Source organism: Thamnophis elegans, chromosome 2 (assembly GCF_009769535.1).
Source record: "Thamnophis elegans isolate rThaEle1 chromosome 2, rThaEle1.pri, whole genome shotgun sequence".
NCBI lineage: Eukaryota > Metazoa > Chordata > Lepidosauria > Squamata > Colubridae > Thamnophis > Thamnophis elegans.
The window spans coordinates 58060804-58082659 of record NC_045542.1 but is presented as its reverse complement, the minus strand read 5'-3'; the positions used below and the strand labels follow the sequence as shown (position 1 = coordinate 58082659).

Genomic DNA, 21856 nt, shown 5'->3' with positions numbered 1-21856 from the left:
AACCTGCTGGAATGAGTCCTGCCTCCAACCTGAGCAGCCAGCACAGCTGAGAAGGGGCAAGGCAACTCAGGTGGGGGCAAGGGGCATCATCTGGCAGGAAGAGGAGTGTGTGTGTGCCAGGGCTGGTTTATTTGCAGAGGGGAATTTTCTCCTGCAGCTGAACTCTTCCCTGAACTGCCTCTCTCAGCTTTAGCCTAGTTGGAACAACCCACGGATTAGAAAAGGTGTGTTCTAATGAATGGGAGTGCTGTGCATTCCCTGCCCAGCTGCAATTGTGATTAGGTCTGTATGTAACCTGTAAGAGGAGAGCACTTCCTCTGTGGAGCCCTGCCTGCTACAGCCAAAGGATTATCGAGCCCCTTTCAGAGCACCCTTGGGGATTATTTACAAGGGAGAGCAGCTTGGAGAAACTTTCTTCCCTTCCTATGTAACAGCTGGGATAAGGACAGCATGAAAAAGACATCATATACAGGTGAGTAGAAGCAAAATATTTCCTCGGGAATATTCTCCTTCTTTGCACAGAACGAGAAACTACTGCCTGTCTTCTATTGGCTCAACTCTTTAAAGTTGCAAGTGGGTTTCAGGGGAGAGGAGAGGAAGGGCATTGGCAATAAAACAAAAAAACCCTGAGTGAATTAAGCATATGCTAAATTCTAAGATAGAAAGGCAAATATCTGTGTATAGACAGATCAAACATAGCCTTTGGTAGCCAAAAGCTTTGTTGTATATATAACAAATTGACATTTAAAACGGTAGTTATTTTATCTAGAAACCAGCCCAACAAGTGTTGCCACTCAAGGCTCCAACAGTGCTTTTCTGGGTTATTTCGTACAGCAGTCGCCGTCCTCTTTGCTTTTCTAACTCTTGGGCTCTGCAGTGCATAGGTTGCATGTATACATTGAAAATGCATCATAGACCTTGAGCTCTTAAGGTTCCAGGAGCAGCTGATCTCTGTAACTCTGAGGACTAGAAACTTGTCATAAGGTTGCAGACACATTTGCATACTGGAGGCATTGCATAAAGTTTAAATAATGTACAATTTAACAGATGGAGAATGTCAATATTCTGCAGGTATCTCTTTCTTGCTGGATTGCTGATAACTGTGTGAAAATTTGGAAAGTATTTCCAGAGATCCTAGCTTGCATAGAGTAACAAATATAGTAAAAACTAGGATTTGATTGCACTTGTGGCATACTGACTAAAAAGACACTGTTCCTGTTGTTTGCAGGAAATATTCTACTTGGCATCAGTATGAATTAGGCTGGTAATCAAGTCCACTCCTACTCTATATGTATGTGTAACTCTATATGTTATACATACTGTACAAGTAGTCCTCGACTTACGACCCCAATTGAGAAATCAAAATTTCTATTGCTAATCAAGACAGTTGTTAAGGGACTTTTTGTCCCATTTCATGACCTTTCTTGCCTGAATTGTTAAGTGAATCACTGCATTTGTTAAGTCAGTAACATGGACGTTAAGTGAATCTGGCTTCCCTATTGTCTTTGCTCATCAGAAGGTTGCAAAAGGTGATCGCTAGTTACTGCAACCATCATAAATATGAGACAGTTGCCAAGAGTCTGAATTTGGATCACACGCCCATAAGGATACTGCAACAGTCATAAGTGTGGGAAATGGTCATAAGTCCCTTTTTTCAGGGCCACATGATCACTAAATGAATGGTTGTAAGTTGAGGACTACCTCTTTATCAAGTGTTAGATCAAAGGCATACATGAGTAGCAGGTAGACTTATCTCATGGCAATCATGGCATAAGGAAAACCAATATACAATGTAAGGGGTAAGTGACAACGCGCATGAATTAATGAAATGAAATAAACATAGATATGTTGTACAGAGAAAGTTCAGCAGTTCAAATATCACTGGCTCAAGGATGACTCCATCCTTCTGAGGTGGGTAAAATGAGGACCCAGATTGTTGGGGGCAATATGCTGACTCTGTAAACTGCCTAGAGAGGGCTGGAAAGCACTGTGAAGCCCTGCATAAGTCTAAGTACTATTGTTATATATGCAAATCATTACATCAGTGTGTACCCAGGCTGGACAATTGTAAGAATGCTGTAACTACTCTTCTTCATAAAGGGTATGAGTAGCAAGGGTGAATGCAAACATACAAAGGAATGACCTTTGTAAGTGTCCCAGGGAGGATCAGGGAATTCTGTCTGAAAGAATATGAGAGATGGCACTCAGCAAAATCTGGGAATTGCAGGACCATGTTTTACCAGGCAGTGGGTATGTGGACCATAGATTTGCTCCTTCGTTGAGAACTCTGGGAAAGTTTATTGTGTATTTTGTTGATTCAGGAAATTTAAAAAAAACATTGGCTTAAAAGATATGCCAAGCTTTAACAATATGGACCAGGTTCAAAATAGCCTTATTTGGTGTGTGGGTAGGAGAATAGGGGAGAGGAAATTTTAAGAAGTGAAACAGTTGCTTGGAGCCTCAGCAAGTTTTGAAGCACCAACTGGGTCCCTTAAAATCCCTACCCTCAGAAATAAGCCTAACTTTTGGGCACCAGCCCACTCTTGGGGCATTCATGAGAGGCGACTAGACTTCCTGGCAAGCAGCCTGTTTTGAACCTCTGTTTAACCCCTCTTACTTGTCCACAGTGACTATGAGCCTTTGTGGAGTGGTTCCGCATAGCCAGCCCCTGTGTGCTTTGGCCAAGCTTCAATCGGTTGTGAGAAAAAGGGCCTGCCTAGAGCTTTCCAGATGAATATAGATCATGACTAATTGGATTCTTTCTTCCTATCTATATCTAACAGTAATAACTCTTCTTTTAATTGCTAAAATGAGGCTGATATGTGCATTGGAAGTCAACTCTGCATGCTGGCCAGAAACGTTTTTGTTTCAAATTGAGAGAATCATAAAACAGTAAAATAAATAAATAAAATTATACCACAGTATCTGTGCTTCACAAGCCTAATTAAGGTAACTTCTAGGTAGAATAAACTCTTCTGATCTCTTTCTGCAGTTTGTTCCAAAAGCTATATCTGAATTGCTGAACCAGTATTTCATACTTCTCGTAATACCTCAGAAAGTGTTATGTGGAATGTAAGAAACAAGGGTAACTGAGGCTTAACCCAGAAGCTTCCCAGATTTATTGGGTGTTGATGCTGGACCTCAGCCTAATTTCACATTATGTCATCATCTTATTTATTTGTAACATGATATTATGCTGCTTCAATCATTTTAGCAGCTTAACAAAAGCCATATATGATAATAACATGTACTGTATATTCCACTTTTCTACTTATGTAAGCCCTCTGGGTACCTTGTAGCAATGAACAAAGTTACAATCTACAAAATGCAGCAGTACCATTAATATTACAATCAAAAATAATTATGATTAAAAATCAATAAAGTAAAGCTTGATAAAAGAAATGGTGGGGTTTTCTTTGCCATTTTCTTAAATGGAAAGAATGAGGGGCAAACACATCTCCCTGGAGTTCACATTTCTATAGCTCAAAAGTCATACCAGAGAAGAACCTCACTTGTCCACCAAACGTGACACTAGGGACATCCTCAAGAGGGCTGCTTCTGCTCGTCTGAGCAATTAGACAGATTCTTAATGGAAGATGGGATGCCACAAGACAATCAGTTCCTAAGCCATAAAGTTCAACACCAATACCTTCAGTGGTAGGCAATTGGCAGCCACTTCAAATAATTCAATGTTCATATCATGTGATCCTTGTTTCTTGCATCAGTTAGCAGCTTAAGCACACCACATTTTGCATCATTTGCAACCTACAGGATCAGTTCAAGATAAAATGATGTGGCTGAGGAAATAATGTGCGAACACATTCTTCACCACAACCAGTATCTACAAATGCAGAAATAGTTGGTTGTCAAGATTCACTCCCAAATTGAGAACCTGCTCTTTCTGAAGAAGGAAACCCTATTCAGAGTGAGCTTGACCTCAATCCCCAAATCTAGGTTTTTTTTCTTACTTGGATTTAATTTCAGCTTGTTCAGGCCAACCATTATTATGATTAGGCTACATTCTTAATAATGATACTAATTGATTCTTTGGAGTTTGAAGATATAGAGCACTTTAAAGCTTTGAATTATCTCCCTCAGCTATTGTTTGCCTTGTTTTTAACAACATAAGGAATAAGATAGAACAGAATTTTCCCATTGAAAAGCAGGCAGAGCAATAATCAATCTAGCATCAACTTCTGAACATGTTCTGACAGAAAGAACCATTATTATGGTTATTATTATTAAGCATTATTATGCAACAGTGCCCCCAGGAAAGTCAGAGAGATACCATGAACACTACCATCAAAAGCTACCGAAATGCATTGTACCCACTCAGGGATCTGTTTTGAATGGAAGGGAAGAGAAGAGGAGGTTCCATCTGAATCTAACAGTCATCCAGGGTGGACAGAGAGACATTGGTTGACTGAGAAGATAAGGGGAAACTTTTGGGGGCAACTGCTGCTGGGTGGAAGAGATTGGGGAGGAGAAGCAACCATGTGACCCTCCATTGTCCTCTTTCCCTTTGCCTGTTTGTCTTCATCTGCTACACCGCAAAATAGGCAGTGGTGAGATTCAGCCAGTTTGCAATGGTTCGGGCAAACCAGACGTTAATTTTGCATCTGGTTTGCTGAATTTGTTGTTGCAAGGACCAGCTGGCCATGCCCACTCCTCCCTTCCCCTCCAGGAGTCTCCATGAGGCCCATTCATCATGGCACGTAAGTGCAGAACCTGCATAGAGGCTTTGAGAGAGCGAAAAATGGGCCCCTGGAAGTCCGAAAATGGGCCTGTTTCTGACTTCTGGGGGCCTCCGGAACCCAGGGGAGGCCATTTTCACCCTCTTGGAAACTTGGGGAATGCCTCCGGAGTCTGGGAGGGCATAAATGTCCCCACCCGCTGTGGTGCAGGAGGACGAGTAGGCAATGCCCACCATGGCCACACCCACCCAGCAACCAGGCAGAGAATCAGTTGCTAACATTTTTTAATCCCACCACTGCAAATAGTGCCTATGTTCTCTCAATATTGTGATGCCACTTTAAGAGATTTTCCCTCTCCATATTTCTCAACTTCTTGGTAAGCCAAAGTGTTAATCAAACTCTGCTAGAGGAAGAAGGATGTTAATTATACATAGGCCAACTCTGTATATCAAAAGTGTGTAACTTATTTTATGGCCTGCTTCCTTAAAAAAAAACAGTTCTGAATCATCTCTCATTCTTCATTTATTGTTCAATAAGTTTCAAGCAGGTGTTTCCTCTCTGAATTTCTTTTCAGGAAAATAGAGATTCATTTACACACACTTGAATTATAGCATCCATGTAAGGAGAAACTGATTCCAGAAAGACCTCTGTAGCCAACAGTTCCAAAATTCAGTCTAGATGATTTTATACATTTTATTTATTCAGCACTGGATGAAAACTAAAGCAAAACTCAAACTCGTTTGCGTCACGTGATGTATTGTGACGTATTATGACATTTTTTGCCTTTGCAGAGCTGGGGTGGGCATGGCCTGAGCATGATGCATCTGGGCTGCCAGTTTGACAGGCCTGCTATAGGATGTATTAAATCTCTTTTATGTTAGTAAGGTACATATAAAATTCCACAGAAGTAAGCAGGACGCTAAACTTTTCCTACAGCTCTCTGGGACCCTGGGTTTGTTAGCCGCCCTGAGTCCCTCCGGGAATAGGGTGGCATATAAATGAAATAAACCTATAAACCTATAAACCTATATCCATATTATCTATCCTGAACTATAGATGACCTGGGAAGTCTCCTAGAGATAAATCATCTATTGCAGCCATTGAAAAAGGCTATGTGACAATCCAAGTGACTGATAGAGAGAACATAACACAATCTTTAAAACTAAGTTCCTTAGTTTAAGCTCTTCTAGCATCAGTAGCCATTGAATAAATATCTTTTTTTTTTTTTTTGGCTTAGTTTATAATCACAGAAGGAACATTATTGTATTGGTTGGAAACCTACCTTGGGGACTTATCATTTAAATGGCTGATATAGTAAAACTTCACTACATAGTACTTTTTGACAGGTTCTTTGGATATCTGCAAAGTCTGCAGATTACAGAAGAGAAGAATGAAACATGATCAGTAGAGTGTGATGATCTCATAATACATTCCCAAAGCCAAGAAGAGTTTCCCAATAGAAAAGCAGAGTTTTGTGAAGAAAGACTTCTAAAACCTAGAACTCTTTCATTCTGAAACTTTTAAAAAGGAAATTTACAGATTGAACTAAGTTAAAATGAGTTTGATTTGATTTGATTTGGGCTGGTTTTGTATGAATCATATTTATCAACCATGTTTAATTGCTTAGCATAATGTGCATGCGAATCAAACCAATGTGTCATAAACTCTAAAAGTACCTTTAGGGAACTACAATGAACTGCAAGAACTGTTGCAAGCAACAGACTTGTCCAATCAAGGCATTCTTTTATACAGGATGGCCATTTATGTACTGCCACAGAAGTGACATTCTTTATATAAAACCTGCACCTTGTACATGAATTACTCGCAGAGACATTCCCCATTCTGTTGGCCTCTAGAAAGGTGACACTAAAACTACTTTTCACTGGCCAAAAATAAATTTCAGAAGGCAAATGCAGCATACCTATAGTGGGAAAGGCTGGTCCAAATTCTGTTCCCCAAAGCCAGCAAAGTAATAAAAAGAGTAGCAAGCAATCTTTGTCTTGAGAATGCTATTAACTATTTTGCAGGTAAATAAGAGCTAGTTTGGTATATACCAATAACTGTACCCTATTCAATGTGAAAACAGAATCACCTTCGTTGACTATGTTCATTTTTCCTGGATAAATAGAATGCTAATTCTGTGCATTATATTATTGAAGCTAGATGTAACTAGGCTTTTCAACAATCCAACAAATAATATTTTTCCAAAGAACTTTACTGACTTTTCCAGATCTATTAAGCTATATCTGAAGTTCATATATGGGGAAATCAGAACTGAATGTCACAGTTTAGGATTTGATTGGAGTTTTGGAAATAGACAGCTGGTCCACTAATTAAGTACACCAGGGGTAAATAGTAATATCACTAATATCAACAGAACCAATATATTAAGACTTTTGTGGTATACAATCCCAAAAGGCTTTAGCATCTCTGAATATGAAGCAAATTTGGTAGTTAGACCATGATTTCCTTTAAACTTAATATTTTGCATCTATACTGAGTTTAAAAAGAAAAGTATGATAAGAAAAGTATATTTATAAGTAATGAATATTTTAAACTGAAAAAGAATAATTCAAAACATTAGCCTGCATGGAATCAAGTTCCTTTTCTGTATTATATCTCTATGACTGCCAAGCCTTTAGCACTTATACTACATTATCAGTAAATCTTTTATTTATTTAACTTATTTAACTTATTACACTTACAACTTTGAAGACTCTTGTAGAGTAATTAAACACTATTCTTGGGAAACCAGAGCATCTCTACAAAACTGTTCATTGTTTGTTTGAGATAATTAAACATTTGTTCAGTTGATTACTACATATATCCATTTACTTTTAATAAAGAACCTTTTAGGACAAAGAATGTCTCACATTCTTTGAGATTATTCTGCTTTAATGGCAGAACATAAATTCTATGTGCAGAATAGCTAGCTGCAACTTGTAACCTTCCACTTGTGGATTCCAGTAATAGATGGTTTCAGAAAACATGCCTCAAACAATTGAAGAACTATAATTGAAACCTTTCATATTCTCTGAAGCAGGGATGGATTTCAGCTGGTACGCATCAGTACAGGCATACTGGTTGGTGAAATTTAGCATGCCTTCCCGTACCCCTTCTTCTGGAGGCCCAGTACTCCCTCCCCTAACTTGCCCCCCTGCTCATTCCCCCTGCCCGTCCACACCATGCTTGCCTTCCCACCCACTTCCTTTGGCCACCCAGCCAAGGCTGCAAGCGGCCAGGGAGGTGGGGGGATGCTGTCCGTCTGCTTGTCCCCTCCAGAAGAAACCAGGCGGGCCCTGGGATGGTCAGCATCCCACGTGCCACTGCCATGTGACCTCTCTAGGGGTCCAGCACCTGCCCGGACACGGCTGCACAAGTCTTAAACCTGTCAAGTTTGATACCCCTGGGGTTTTTTTCTAAAGGGTTAGGGGTGCAAGGGTCTTGTAACTGGACAGCTTTAAGACTTGCACACTTCAATGCCAGAGTTTCTGAGCCAACATTTTGGTTGCTAAGCAAGAGCCTTGTTAAGTGAGTTTCACCACATTTTACAAGTTGGCCACTCCCACCCAGTCACATGACTGCCAAACCACTCTCACCCAGTCACATGACCACCAAGCCACTCCCATAAAACAGGCTACACCTACAGAACAGGTTCTAAAAATTTTGAAACTCACCACTGCTCTGAAGATATGTCTTTCCTGCATCTAGCTTGGGATAGCGCTAGCTGAGTTTGGGACGGTGCTTTGCTTGTTACCTCGGAAAGTGCTTGGAAAGTGCTTGGAAAGTGCTGCTGTGGCTTGAACGATCTTGTGGCTTGAATGATCTTGCTGCGTGGGCGGGCAGCGCCCCCCCTCATGAACGGCTATTAACAAGCTTGACTGATTTTGGGACGGCATTGCCTGAGTTTGGCCGCGGAGGGACACCTTGCTTGGGGGCAGTATTTTGACGGCTGTGGATGGTCTCTGGGGGTGCTGGTGAACGACCTGTGGGTGCCCCCCCCCCCACGAACGATGGCTTTTTCCATTCGGCGGCAGTTTGTTTTGGTTTGAGTTCAGAGTGCTGTGGCCCTGTTTTTCATCGGCGGGATGCCGCTGGGCCATCTACTGCCCTGGGGGGTTGGGCAGGGTTGGGGAATTCATTACTCTGCACTATGGATCCGTGTGACTGGCCTTCTCATCGTCGCCGTGGTTGATCCTAGTGCGTCCCCCCCCTCCATCGTGGCTTTCTGACTTTAATTATCATCTAATTATCGCTGCCACAGATCGTTTAGTAGTAGTTTATTTATATGCCGCCCTTTTCCCTGGGGGGACTCAGGGCAGCTTACAATTTGGAAGGAAGGGAGAACAAACAGATTAACACATAAGAGTACATCATTAAAAGCACAACATTCATACAATTTTGATGGGTTACTGTCTTTAACCCCAGGCCTGACAGGACAGCCAGGTTTTAAGGGCTGTGCGGAAGGTCTGGAGGGTGGTGAGGGTACGAATCTCCACGGTTGTGATCCCCGTGGCCGACTTTTTGCCTCCAACTCTCACTACCACTGCTGCAACCATCTCTGATTGTTCTCGGGAGGCAGACAACGCTGCCTCCCTGAACTGTTCCCACCTGAACTGTTTCCATTTTTCGACCGCTATCACCCCCTGCCACTCTGGCTGCTGCTGCTCGGCAATGGAGTTCTTTGATCTCCGTTTTCGCCGAGAGCTTTGCATGCCACTCTGTATTTACAACTCTTGCAGAAAAGGAAAGTGGAGGACAAAGAGGACGTGGGTAGGGAATTTGCTCTTTCCCCTTGCCACCGGGATTAACCCCCCCACCTACTCTAAACTGTAGAACTTTGTCCCTCCTATTTGATCCAGTGGAAGAGGAGCTCCCGAGTGTGAAGACTTTTCCTCTCTTGTCCTATTACTATTTATCTCCAAACTGCGCCAATCGCAATCTTCCATGTTTTATGTATGAGGTGTGACTGGTATGTTTGACTGATGACTGTACCCACTTTTTAACCCCATTATTGTTGTATTTTTTGTGTTTTAACTGACTTATGTGGGGAATGCATGGATGAGCGGCTGTGTTTGTGTGAGAGGATGATTGATTCGAAGGGCCTGTCGGGAAATGCGGGGGCCATAGGGGTGGTTGGCGGGACTACGGACACGGGAGTGGGCCGGAGCATTACGGTCTTAACCGGGAGGGGCAGATATGGCGGGGACTTTAGGGCTGGCCATTACCGGGGAAGGAGGGCTCGCTACGTTACAGAGATCCCTCCTTCCGGCCCTATGAGTCCCACTCCAAGGCCAGATGGCGCGAGTAATCAGGACCCTGGTCTCAGGCTGCTGTCGCTAAATGCCAGGTCTGTAGTTCATAAGGCTCCTCTCGTTCGGGACTTAATTTTAGACGAGAGGGCAGACCTGGCATGTATTACTGAAACCTGGCTGGGCCCAGAGGGAGGAGTCCCCCTCATAGAGATGTGCCCAGAGGGCTTTCAGGTGCTTCATCAGCCGCGAGGGCAGGAAAGGGGTGGGGGTGTGGCCATTGTTATCCGAGAGTCTCTAGTACCTCGTAGGATCCCTGCTCCGGAGCTTGTCGGGTGTGAGTCCCTGCTGGTGAAGTTGGACCTCAAGGATCAAGTGGGCTTGCTGTTAATGTACCTGCCTCCCAACAGCATTGCAGCAGCCCTCCCCTCGCTCCTCGAGTCGGTAGCCGAGCTGGCAATTGAGTTCCCCAGGCTTATGGTTCTGGGGGATTTCAATTTGCCCTCGCTCGGTGAACACTCTGATGGAGCGCAGGAGTTCATGGCTTCCATGACAGCCATGGGCTTGACCCAAGTAATCCGGGGCCCAACTCACTTGGCGGGTCACATGCTCGACCTTGTATTTCTCTCGGAGCAGTGGAGTTGTGACCTTGGTCTGAGGGGTAGTGAGATCTTACCCCTGTCATGGTCAGACCACTACCTACTGAGGCTTGACTTTCGGAGACCAAACCCCCACTGTAGGGAGGAGGAACCGACCAGGTGGTTCCGCCCCAGGCGACTTATGGACCCATCGGGTTTTCAGACGGAGCTTGGGGTTATTCCTGATACTCTCGCCCGCAGTCCGGCGGAGACTCTGGTTGCTGCTTGGAATTCAGCAGCGACAGGGGCTCTTAACCAGATTGCGCCTTTACGGCCGATCCGAGGCAGTGGATCCAGGAGGGCCCCTTGGTTTACTGAGGAACTCCGGGAGATGAAGTGCCAAAAGAGACGCCTAGAGCACCGATGGAGATCCAGTAAGTCCGAGTCGGACCGAGCACTTTTAACATCTAGCATCAGAGTCTACATCTGGGCAATTAGGACGTCAAAAAGAACACACATTGCCTCTCTGATTGCTTCCGCTGAGTCGCGCCCAGCCGCCTTGTTCAGGATAACCCGTTCCCTCCTAAATAGGAGGGATACGAGGGATCCTTTGCAGGGCAGAGCTGACGACTACGTCCAATTCCTTGCGGATAAAGTTGCTCGGTTTCGGGCGGACCTGGACTCCAATCCCGCAGAACCAGCTGAGGCACCAAGGGATAATCTGGTAGGACATCACTGGATTGATTTTCAAGCTGTTACCCCTGAGGACATGGACAAGGCCATGAGAGCTGTAAGTGCCTCCACATGTGTACTGGACCCGTGCCCCTCCTGGCTGGTTGCTAACAGCAGGGAGGTGACACGGGGCTGGATCCAGGCGGTTGTTGCCGCCTCCCTTCGAGAGGGGGTCTTTCCCCCCGCATTAAAGGCGGCGGTGGTGAGACCCCTCCTGAAGAAATCATCTTTGGATCCAGCCGTCCTAAACAACTATCATCCAGTCTCCAACCTCCCCTTTGTGGGGAAGGTTGTTGAGAAGGTGGTGGCCTTTCAGCTCCAGCGGTCCTTGGAGGAAACCAGTTATCTAGATCCCTTCCAGTCGGGCTTCAGGCCTGGCTACAGCATGGAAACCGCTTTGGTCGCATTGATCAATGATCTCTGGTGAGCCAGGGATGAAGGTCATGCCTCCATCCTAGTACTCCTTGACCTCTCTGCGGCTTTCGATACCATCGACCATGGTATCCTTCTGCGACGACTGCGGGAGGTGGGGGTGGGAGGCACTGTCTTACGGTGGTTCTCCTCTTACCTCTCAGACAGGTCGCAGTCGGTGTTAGTCGGAGGGCAGAGATCGACCCCTAGGCCCCTAACGTATGGGGTGCCGCAGGGTTCGGTCCTGTCCCCCCTCCTCTTTAATATCTACATGAAACCGCTGGGTGAGATCATTCGACGGCACGGGATAAAATACCACCAGTATGCGGACGATACACAGCTGTATCTGTCCGCCCCGTGCCAACTCAATGAAGCAATGGACGTGATGAGCCAGGGCCTCGAGGCTGTTAAGGACTGGATGGGGGTTAACAAGCTTGTACTCAATCCAGATAAGACTGAGTGGCTGCTGTGCTTCCCTCCTACTAATTGGCCAAGTGTTCCATCTCTCAGGCTGGGGGGTCAAATAGTATGCCCCTCAGACAGGGTCCGCAACTTGGGAGTCCTCCTGGACCCACAGCTGACTTTTGAACACCATTTGTCAGCTGTGACCAGGGGGGCATTTGCCCAGGTTCGCCTGGTGCACCAGTTGCGTCCCTACCTGAACCGGGAGGCTCTCACAACAGTCACTCATGCCCTTGTGACCTCTAGGCTGGAGTACTGCAACGTGCTCTACATGGGGCTGCCCTTGAAGAGTATTCGGCGACTTCAGCTTGTCCAAAATGCAGCCGCTCGAGCGATCGTGGGTGCGCCTCGATTCACCCACGTAACACCTATCCTCCGCAAGCTGCACTGGCTGCCTGTTGATCTCCGGGTACGCTTCAAGGTGCTAGTCGTCACCTACAAAGCCCTGCATGGTATTGGATCTGGGTACTTGAGAGACCGCCTACTGCCAATTATCTCCACTAGACCAATAAGATCCCACAGACTAGGCCTCCTCCGAATTCCATCAGCCGGCCAGTGTTGACTGGCGACTACCCGGAGGAGGGCCTTCTCTGTGGCTGCTCCGACCCTCTGGAACGAACTCCCCGTGGAGATTCGTACCCTCACCACCCTCCAGGCCTTCCGCATAGCCCTTAAAACCTGGCTGTTCCGACAGGCCTGGGGCTAAAGACTTGCAGCCCCACTTCGAATGGTATGATTGTTGTGCTTTTTAATTGTGCATGGTCTTTATGTTTTGTAACTTGTCTGTTTTTCCCCTCCCTTGAGTTGTGAGCCGCCCTGAGTCCCTTTCAGGGAAAAGGGCGGCATACAAATAAAGCAAAATGAAATGAAATGAATGAGAATCTGATTTAAGAATTCTGGATAGCAATGCCATATTGTTCTGACCCAGCTCCCCAAATACAACAAACACTCTGTATTTAAATCAATGATTCCTTTATTAGGAGTGCCAGCAGCCCCAGCTAAAAGTTTCTCTCTCAATGCAGGCTAACAAGTCAGTCCAGCTGGGAAGTGAATAGTTGACTGCTACATCTATTCATCTCTGCCCTCTGCCTTTTATCCCCAGAGCTAGGATGGGGCTTCACTAGCAAAGCTGGCTCTTCGTCCCAAGGAGTGGCCCACAGATTTCCACTGCTCTGCTCTCCTCTGCCTTCTGCACATCCGTGCATCAGGCACTGGACCCAGCTGTTCTTCTTCCTCATCAGCCACCTCCAGACCTGGGGGGATATTCACTCTCATTCTAAGGGCTTGATGGATGGCCCAGGTACCGCCTATGTCTCTCTGACAGCTCCATTCCCTCTTCCCCTTGAAGTACTCAGGTTGCCTTGATGCTGATCCTGACTCCCACACTTCCTCCTCATCTGATTTGGCTGCTGGAGAGGTTGGCGGCCAACAGATCACAAACATATATGTTTGCCAGAAGTATGTTATCAATAGTTCTGAGATCACCCCATTCTGGACCCATCTTCTGAAGAGGTCCAGCTGTTGCCTACATTTGGTTTGACAGCAAACCCTTCTAACTCTTCAATAGCAACAATTGCTACTGAAATGCAAGTGAAATCTACAACAACTGCTCTGCTATAAAGTTTCTATAATTGCAAATTAACAGTCTTGCATTTTCTGGCTAGCCATGCTCACCAAAAATAGTAGATAACAGCTGGATTTCCCAACCACAACAGTTGCCCTTCACATTACAGTTGACCATAAGATATTACAGATAAAGCAACCTCTGTTAAGATTTTTTTTAAAAACGAAAACAATATTTTACATAAAACAACTATCGCATTTCAGGAACTATTCATGCCTTGGTTAAACATTATTTTTAAATGAATGCCATATTACTCATGACCTTGGCATGAAATTTAGCCTGCCTCAACATGTTCGGTTTCTGGAAGATAGAAGAGTGGTTATACATGTATGGCTTTTTATTGATTCAGATTTTAAAAAAAGACACACTGCTTATTATGTTCATTTTAACTCTAATGATAACGTTCAGCACCAGAAACTAACTACAGCTGAGCTCTTAATTTGTAACTGTGAATTTAGTTGCTGTTAAAAGAAAGATACCTTAAACAAACATAAGGAAGCATTTGTCCTGACATATCCTTGGGGATGTATGGAGACTAGAAATGTTTGCCAATAGAATTGTATCAAAATTGAGCTGATTTTCATGACTTTTGAGGTTTTAATGTTTTTAGCATGCTAATTGTTTTATTTTACAATATAAGCAGCCTAGAATTGCTAGACACTGACAGCATATCCACAGTAACATAATTGAACAATAATAAGATATAAAACACAGTATTATTTTAATGGAAATCTACTGTTTTTTAATCTCAAGAATATTTGTGTCTTTTGAGAATTTCTATTCCAGTTAAGCATGAGGGGAGAGTTAAACAAGAGAAGAGGTTTGATACTAGTTGCCCTCTGATATTTCCTCTATGTCTCTTTGCTAAACTAACGAGGGCTTGATTTGGTGAGATGGAAGATGAGCAGAGAATTGCCTGCTTTGAGTTCTGCTATGGAAGAAAGGCAGGATTTAAATCAGGGATGGGTTCTGGCTGGCTTTATTGCTGGTTCACATGTGTGCGTGCTACATGTGCATGCACAGTTCAATTAAAATTGTTCTGCGCATGCACAGAACTTAAAACCAAGATGGCGCTGACGACAGTGCTGACCGGGGAACTGGTTCAGGGACATGGCAGACCTGGATCGCTGCCAGTTCCAGCGACCCAGGCCACCATACCACTACCGGTTCGGATGAACTGGGCCGAACCGGTAGGAAGCCACCTCTGATTAAAATGTATGAAAGAAGCAAGGGTTCTTCATACCAAGGGGATGTAGCCCTTAGACATTATTAACAGAATTGCCAGCCTGTTATTTTCTATGTATTTGGTATCTGTCCCCCAAATTGCCAGACATTTACAGAAAATAACAATTTGGATAAAGCTATTACTGAAGATTACATTTTCAATGAAAACAATAAACATCATAAATCTTCATAGGTCTGTGCAGGTAGTCCTTGACACACAACAGTTCATTCAGTGCATAGGTGGGTTTCACATAATTTTACCACTGGTGGTGCCGAAATACTTTTGTTTGGACTTGCTTATGGAAACATTTGGTAAATTTATTCAACGAATGGCTACTGGACGGAGAAAACCTTGTGGCTGGAGGGACACAGGCTGACAGATAGGACAATAAAAACTAAAATTAGCTAGATCAAATTACTTTAATTTGTAATAGATATAGCTGAATAATGATTGATATGGATAGCAATATATATAATCTGGAACTGGCTGATAGATTGTTGAATACAATTGAAAACTAGTTAAACCTAATTGCTTTTCTGTGTAACAAATATTGTTGAATAATAATTGATATTGATAGCAATATATATAATGTGGAGTTGACATGATAATTAACAATGGGATATGAGAAAATACTTTTAGATTACACATAAAGAGTATTAACTATAATAATTAGCACTATTAAAAAACTAAATAGAATCCATACAATCCAATGTTAATTAATACTGGGAAAATGTTATGATATATGATATAATTGAATATTATGGATGTTTAGCTAAAATAGAATCTAGATTGGATCACTTCAATTTGTAATAGATATAGCTGAATAATGATTGATATAGATAGCAATATATATAATTTGGAATTGGTTGATAGATTGATGAATATAACTGAAAATTAGCTAAATCTAATTGCTTTTTTGTGTAACAGATATTGTTGAATAATAATTGATATTAATAGTAATGTATATAATGTGGAGTCGATATGATAACTAACAATTGGATATGAGAAAATACCTTTAGGGTATACATAAAGAGTATTAACTATAATAATTAGCACTATTAAAAAATTAAATAAAATCTATATAATTAAATGTTAATCAATATTGGGAAAATGTTAGGATATATGATATAATTGAATATTATGGATGTCTAGTTAAAATAGAATATGAGGATTTGATGATAATAGAGGATCTTACAAATAAGTAAATGAACTGCCAGCATGTGTTATGGACTAATTCCTTAGCATAACTAAGGATGAAGGATGTTTAAATAATTACAATAATTAAAACCGGAGGTATAATGATGTTGATATGGCAAATATTCGAGTTAAGATACTTGAATTAATGGGAGTTAATCGAAGAGAAGCACCAGAACATGTTGTAACCAGTTGATATACTTCCTATTTTTTCATAATAGATACCTGTGTTTTGTTTTGTTTCTCTGATTGTTGTCTTTGTTTTTTTTCTGTATTATCTGTAATTGATTGATATATTAAGAAAGATGTTGTATCAGCTTTAAACTAAAACTAATAAAACATTTAATATATATAAAAAAAAAAAAATTACCACTGGTTCGCCATGCACCAAAAATGTGAGTGCACGCAGCTTGCACTCATGCCCACAGCTTAGAAAACATGGCTATACTGGATGGCATAGCATCTCACAGGGTGCTACTGGTTCACCCGAACTGGCTGAAAACTATCACTGATTCAGTGATCACGTAAAGTTACAACAGCACTGGGGAAAAAAGTGATTTATGATTATTTTTTGTTGTAATATATATTTTTCACACTTACGACCATTGCAGTGTTCCCAAGGTCACATGATCAAAATTCAGACACTTGGCAATTGACGGTTACAATGTTCTGTGTTCATGTGATTCCCTCTTGTAACCTTCTGACAAGCAAAGTCAGTGGGAAATCTAGATTCACTTAACAACCCATGGTACTAACTTAACAACTGCAATGATTCACGCAGCAAGAAATGCATAAAATGGGGCAAAACTCATTTAACAACTGTCTCACTTAGCAAGCGAAATGTTGAGCTTAATTGTGGTTGTAAGTTGAGGACTATCTGTAGTTGGTGCCCAATTCCTCTAGAAAAATGTTGGCACAAAATAAATAAAAGCATGTAATGGTCTCACTCAATTGAATTTCTAAGGTCAGAAAATGGGGTGATTCAGGAGAAGAATTGAATTCCAAATAACAAAAAAAAAAAAAAAACCCTGCCCTCAGGACATAATGCAAAAGTTCATCTGAGTGAAAGTTTTAATTGTTAGGTAGTATGTTAGAAATTAGTCTGGCCTGAGCCATAAGCTGTGAAATGCCAGATTTTTGCTCTACTTTTGATTTATTGTTACTTCACCTTGGAAAGTTCAACATCTCAAGTGATTTAAAAACAATTGGTCAGTTTGGTGTTTCATTTCAATTTCAGCTTGTTTCAGGTGAAAAGTCCTCTACAAACAAGTTCCTTTTAGCTTTCAAATAACATGTTCTCCCCCCCTTTGAATCATTGGAAAAGAAAACCCACAGTAAATGTTTGCTTTCTCTTAATCTGCAAGCAACAGTAATTTTTCTACTGTGTGAAGAAGAACTTGGTGTTTTTCCTTTAACATACTAGAAGAAATTCCTGTGGCGTCTTTTTGTACAATTATGTGAACTGGAGCAGCTTGAGTTTAGAACATCATATTAGAGGTCAGCTCTTTTCTCCAATCTTTCTATGCATCAGTCTCCTTCCCCCAGCCCTTCCTTAAAACTGAAAAGCACCTTTTGTTTCTTCCATAGAAAACACTGTGCCCTTGTTTAAGCTTTTTTTATTTTATTTTTTATTTTTGATGGTACAGTCACACTGTAATGCCAGTAAACAAAAGTCACAGTGCACTGTCAGATTTACCTGTGGATTTTGGGATTATGAAATAGAACCAATTCATGTAGAACACTTCTCAGACTCATTCAATAGTCACCTCCAACTTTAGGGCTAACGACAATCTTAATTTCAATATCCTTTTGTATTGTTGTGTTGGAAAATGAAGCCTGTGGTTAGGAGAATTGTATTTCTTATTTCTTCATAGCATTCCTATCTCTGTAGAATATTGACTCAATGTTTGGCTATTGACTGATGACCTGAAACACATTCTCAGGTATATTTTGAACTCTAATTTGTATTTCCAAAAAAGTTTCCATTTACATAATCAGCAAGAAAGATGCCAAAGGGGAATACAAATTTCATAAACACAGGTATTTAAAACAGTATTCATAATTTATAGTCATTCTTGGGAAGTGAAGATTTCCACAGAATAGATCTGATAATGGCAAAAGCACTTAGACTTATATACTACTTCACAGCCCTCTCTAAGTGGTTTACAGAGTCAGCATATTGACCCCAACAGTCTGGGTCCTCATTTTACCAACCTCAGAAGGATGGAAGGCTGACTCAATCTTGAGCCGGTCAGGATTGAGGGAATTGGACTCCTCCCAGTGTGAGCAGAGTTAGCCTGCAGTACTACATTCTACCTCTGCACCACATGGCTCAGTCTGTAATAATAGAATTATAAGTAAAAAAGGAACTTAAAGATCATCAGGTCTCATCTAGTAGCTAATAACCATCTAATCTCTGTATGAAAACCTCCAGCAAGGTAGAACTCATCACTTTATATATGGGTCTGTTCCTCTGGTGGACAACATACAACCAAGAAATCCTGATGTCTAGCTTTCACCTGTTTTCTTGTAGTCTTACCCTGTTACCTCTAATCTTGTCCAAGGCCATTACCAGACAAGCCCCTTGCAACCCTTACTTTTTTTTGAAAAAGTTATATCTTTCTTTAAATTTATTTTCTATAAGTTAAAAATACACTATTTCTCACAAGGCTTGGTTTACAGACATTCACTAATTTGGGAGCCTTCCTACAAACTTATTCAAATCTGTCACTGTCCTTTTTTGACTACTGTGCCCAGAACTGGATGGAGAATTCCAAGTAAGATGCTATCCATGGCAGTGAACGGTAGAAGAATTGCTTCCCGTGATCTGAACTCTATGCATCCCAGAATGCCATTTGCTTTGCAACAATTGCAATGTTGACTGATCTTTAACTTGTGGTTCACAATCCTCCCCAGATAATTTTACATGTGTTACTGCCAAGCCAATAGAAAAATATAAAACACATCCCTCTGTAGACAGGAAAAGTAATTTGTAAGCCTTTGAAAGCAGTTGGCCGGAATTGATGGAGAGTTCAGTTATCTATATTCCTTTCAGATAGTTCTGTACAAGCAGAACTGAAAGGATGCCTTCAAGAAAAGGACTGTCTTCTGTAAAGTAGGGCACACAGCTATCCCTCTTCCAGTGGGAGAATAGATTTTCAAAAGTCACTTGGCTAATCCGAGACTGTACAACCCAATGCATTTGAAGTATATTTCATTTGTTTATTTTTGATATGTTTCATAAAAGGCCTAGCAATGTTAACATAAAGCAGTTTTTTATTTAAATACACTGAATGTGTCTTTTGTATGCACGATTAGAATATAATTGATAGATATTAAAGTAGAGCCAGAGATCGAGTAGGATAAACCAAGGCATGTGTTTTTTAGTTAGTTTTAGTGTCTATCCACTGGTTTGACTAAACATTTTTTATGAAAATAGAAAGTTGTCCTTTTCTGGTTTCTTTTTTTTATTAGTGTATTGCAAATGTTTTTTTTTGGGGGGGGGGCATCGGAACAAAAATACATTCATTATTAAATTTCTCTCTTTGGCTTGCTCCAGCCAGCAGTCCTTCATTTGCATTCAAATGATCCAGCAATCTACAAACACAGCCCAAGTCAGCAATCCGCTTAGAAGAGTTGTTCCTGGAATTGAGGCTAAAATAAGGGACTTCAATAATAGCATCCAGATCTGGTCAGACCTGGATAAAACAAATGATGGGGAGATGTTACTGATTGTCCTCTGTTTTCTGCATCCTTTTCGATAATCATACCACAGAGGTAATATTGCCAATTACATGTATCCTCTGGAACAGTGATGGCTAAACTTTTTGTTGTTGCGTCTTGAAAGCATGTCCATGTGCACACCCATAATGCAATGTGCATGTGACCCCCCCACTCCAGAGGTAGGTTCCTACCAGTTAAGACTGGTTTGGTCAAGTAGGTAGTAACTCGGCCTGCAACGCCACCCAAACCGGTTCTATCGGCGGTGCCATAGGTGCTGCCATCTTGGTTTTTGCTTCTGCACATGCACAGAAGCATTTTTCAGTACTGCGCATGTGTGCATAGCACACGTCAAGTGCGAACGCAGTGCATCCCTGAGTGAACTGGCAGTGGCAGCCTACCCCTGCCCCACCCCAGTGCATGCATCCCACCTCCCATGCATGTGCAGAAGAGACCCAAAAATTAGCTGGCTGGCGGAAGGTGTGCACATATGCACGGTGAAGCTGAACTGGGGCGATGGCTCGTGTGCCCACAGAAAATGATCTGTGTGCCACCTATGGCACATGTGCCATAGGTTCACCATAATGGCTCTGGAAGCTATGGGGTATAGTTTATGCACATGCCCTGAGAAACAATTTATACTACAGAAAGTCACAGCAGAGTTTTCCCTCTAGAGGGGGCTGCCCTCTTGGCAATTGCCATCATCCCAGAGGAAGAATATGTCTACATGTGTGTGTACCTTTCAGACAATCTTAACTCCTGGTGATTTTATAGACAGATCAATGCACTTTCTTGACAACATTTTCAGAAGTGGTATGCCCTTGCTGTCTTCCGATGGCAGAGAAAGAATGACTGGCTTAAAGACATCCAAATGGCTTCAGGCCTTAAGTCAGACTAGAACTGAACTTTTCTTACTCATAGTCCAGCATCTTAACTGCTAGACCAAACTGGCTGTGCTATGTGATAAAATTAACTTCAAAGATTCTGAAAAAAAATGATTATATATAATTGTTTTACGTTGATGGGAAGTTATTTAATTCTTCTAAAAGTTCCTATTGAAACACATACTTTCCATTTTTATTTATTTTCTTCTTTTTGACAGCTTTTCTTCACTGAAATCTGTTGCAGAATTTTTAGTTCGATATTCAAGTTAGTAACTTTTCTGGCGTGCATGCCCAACTTTAGAACCTTTGACTAACAGGGTGTCGTTTCCTTACTTAAACCTGTTCCTATGATTTCTCCTGTTTGTTTTTTGCTTAATTATGATCCTGAGGCCTTTGTGATTCATTGTGACAGGATTTCCTGTCCATTCTTACAATGTTTAGAGGAAAAATTATAGAGCTTTATTATTACAATTGCTCAACCCTTGGTCCACAGCTGTAACAGCCAGGACCTGTCTTTCCCACAAAGATATTACCTTTGTTAAATATTATTTGAATTAAGAAACACCCACATGCCACAAAGGCAAATGCAATATCTATTGTCTACTCTGTATAGACAGAGTAAAATTATTTTCAATTTTGGTTATGCAAGAATTGTAAAAATACTGTGATATTTCCTTTTTTAGGGGGTATTAGATATTTGACTGTGGTGTATAAGAACAGTTTTATGCTGTTGAACAATAATTATTTGGTTTTTTTTTACAGGATAGGCAGTCAGGAAAATGCTGCGTGCAAAAGGCCAAAGGAATTTAGCAAAGTTGTCTATTCACCCACTAGTGATCTGTATCTGAGGTGGTATTCAGCAGGTTCTGACCAGTTCTGGAGAACCGGTAGCGCAAATTTTGAGTACTTTGGAGAACCAGTAAATATCATCTCTGACTGGCCCGCCCCCTTCTATTCTCTGCCTCAGAGAATCTCAGTGTCAGTGTTCCAAATATCATGCAGAATTAAATCAGAGTCCAAGGCAGAGCTATCCTTAAAGTTTCAATTTAATAAGACAGACATGTTGGCACATCTGTGGAA

General features: G+C 41.9%; 1 protein-coding gene across 1 annotated transcript in view; it reads left to right on the top strand.

Moving 5' to 3' along the window:
• The first annotated feature begins 243 nt into the window (after positions 1-243).
• Positions 244-21856, top strand: part of SEPTIN9 (septin 9) — a 282042-nt gene continuing 260429 nt past the window's right edge. Inside the window, exon 1 of the mRNA XM_032209323.1 lies at positions 244-472. Coding sequence (XP_032065214.1) covers positions 451-472 — 22 coding nt within the window. The 5' untranslated portion in view covers positions 244-450. The remainder of the gene's footprint in view (positions 473-21856) is intronic.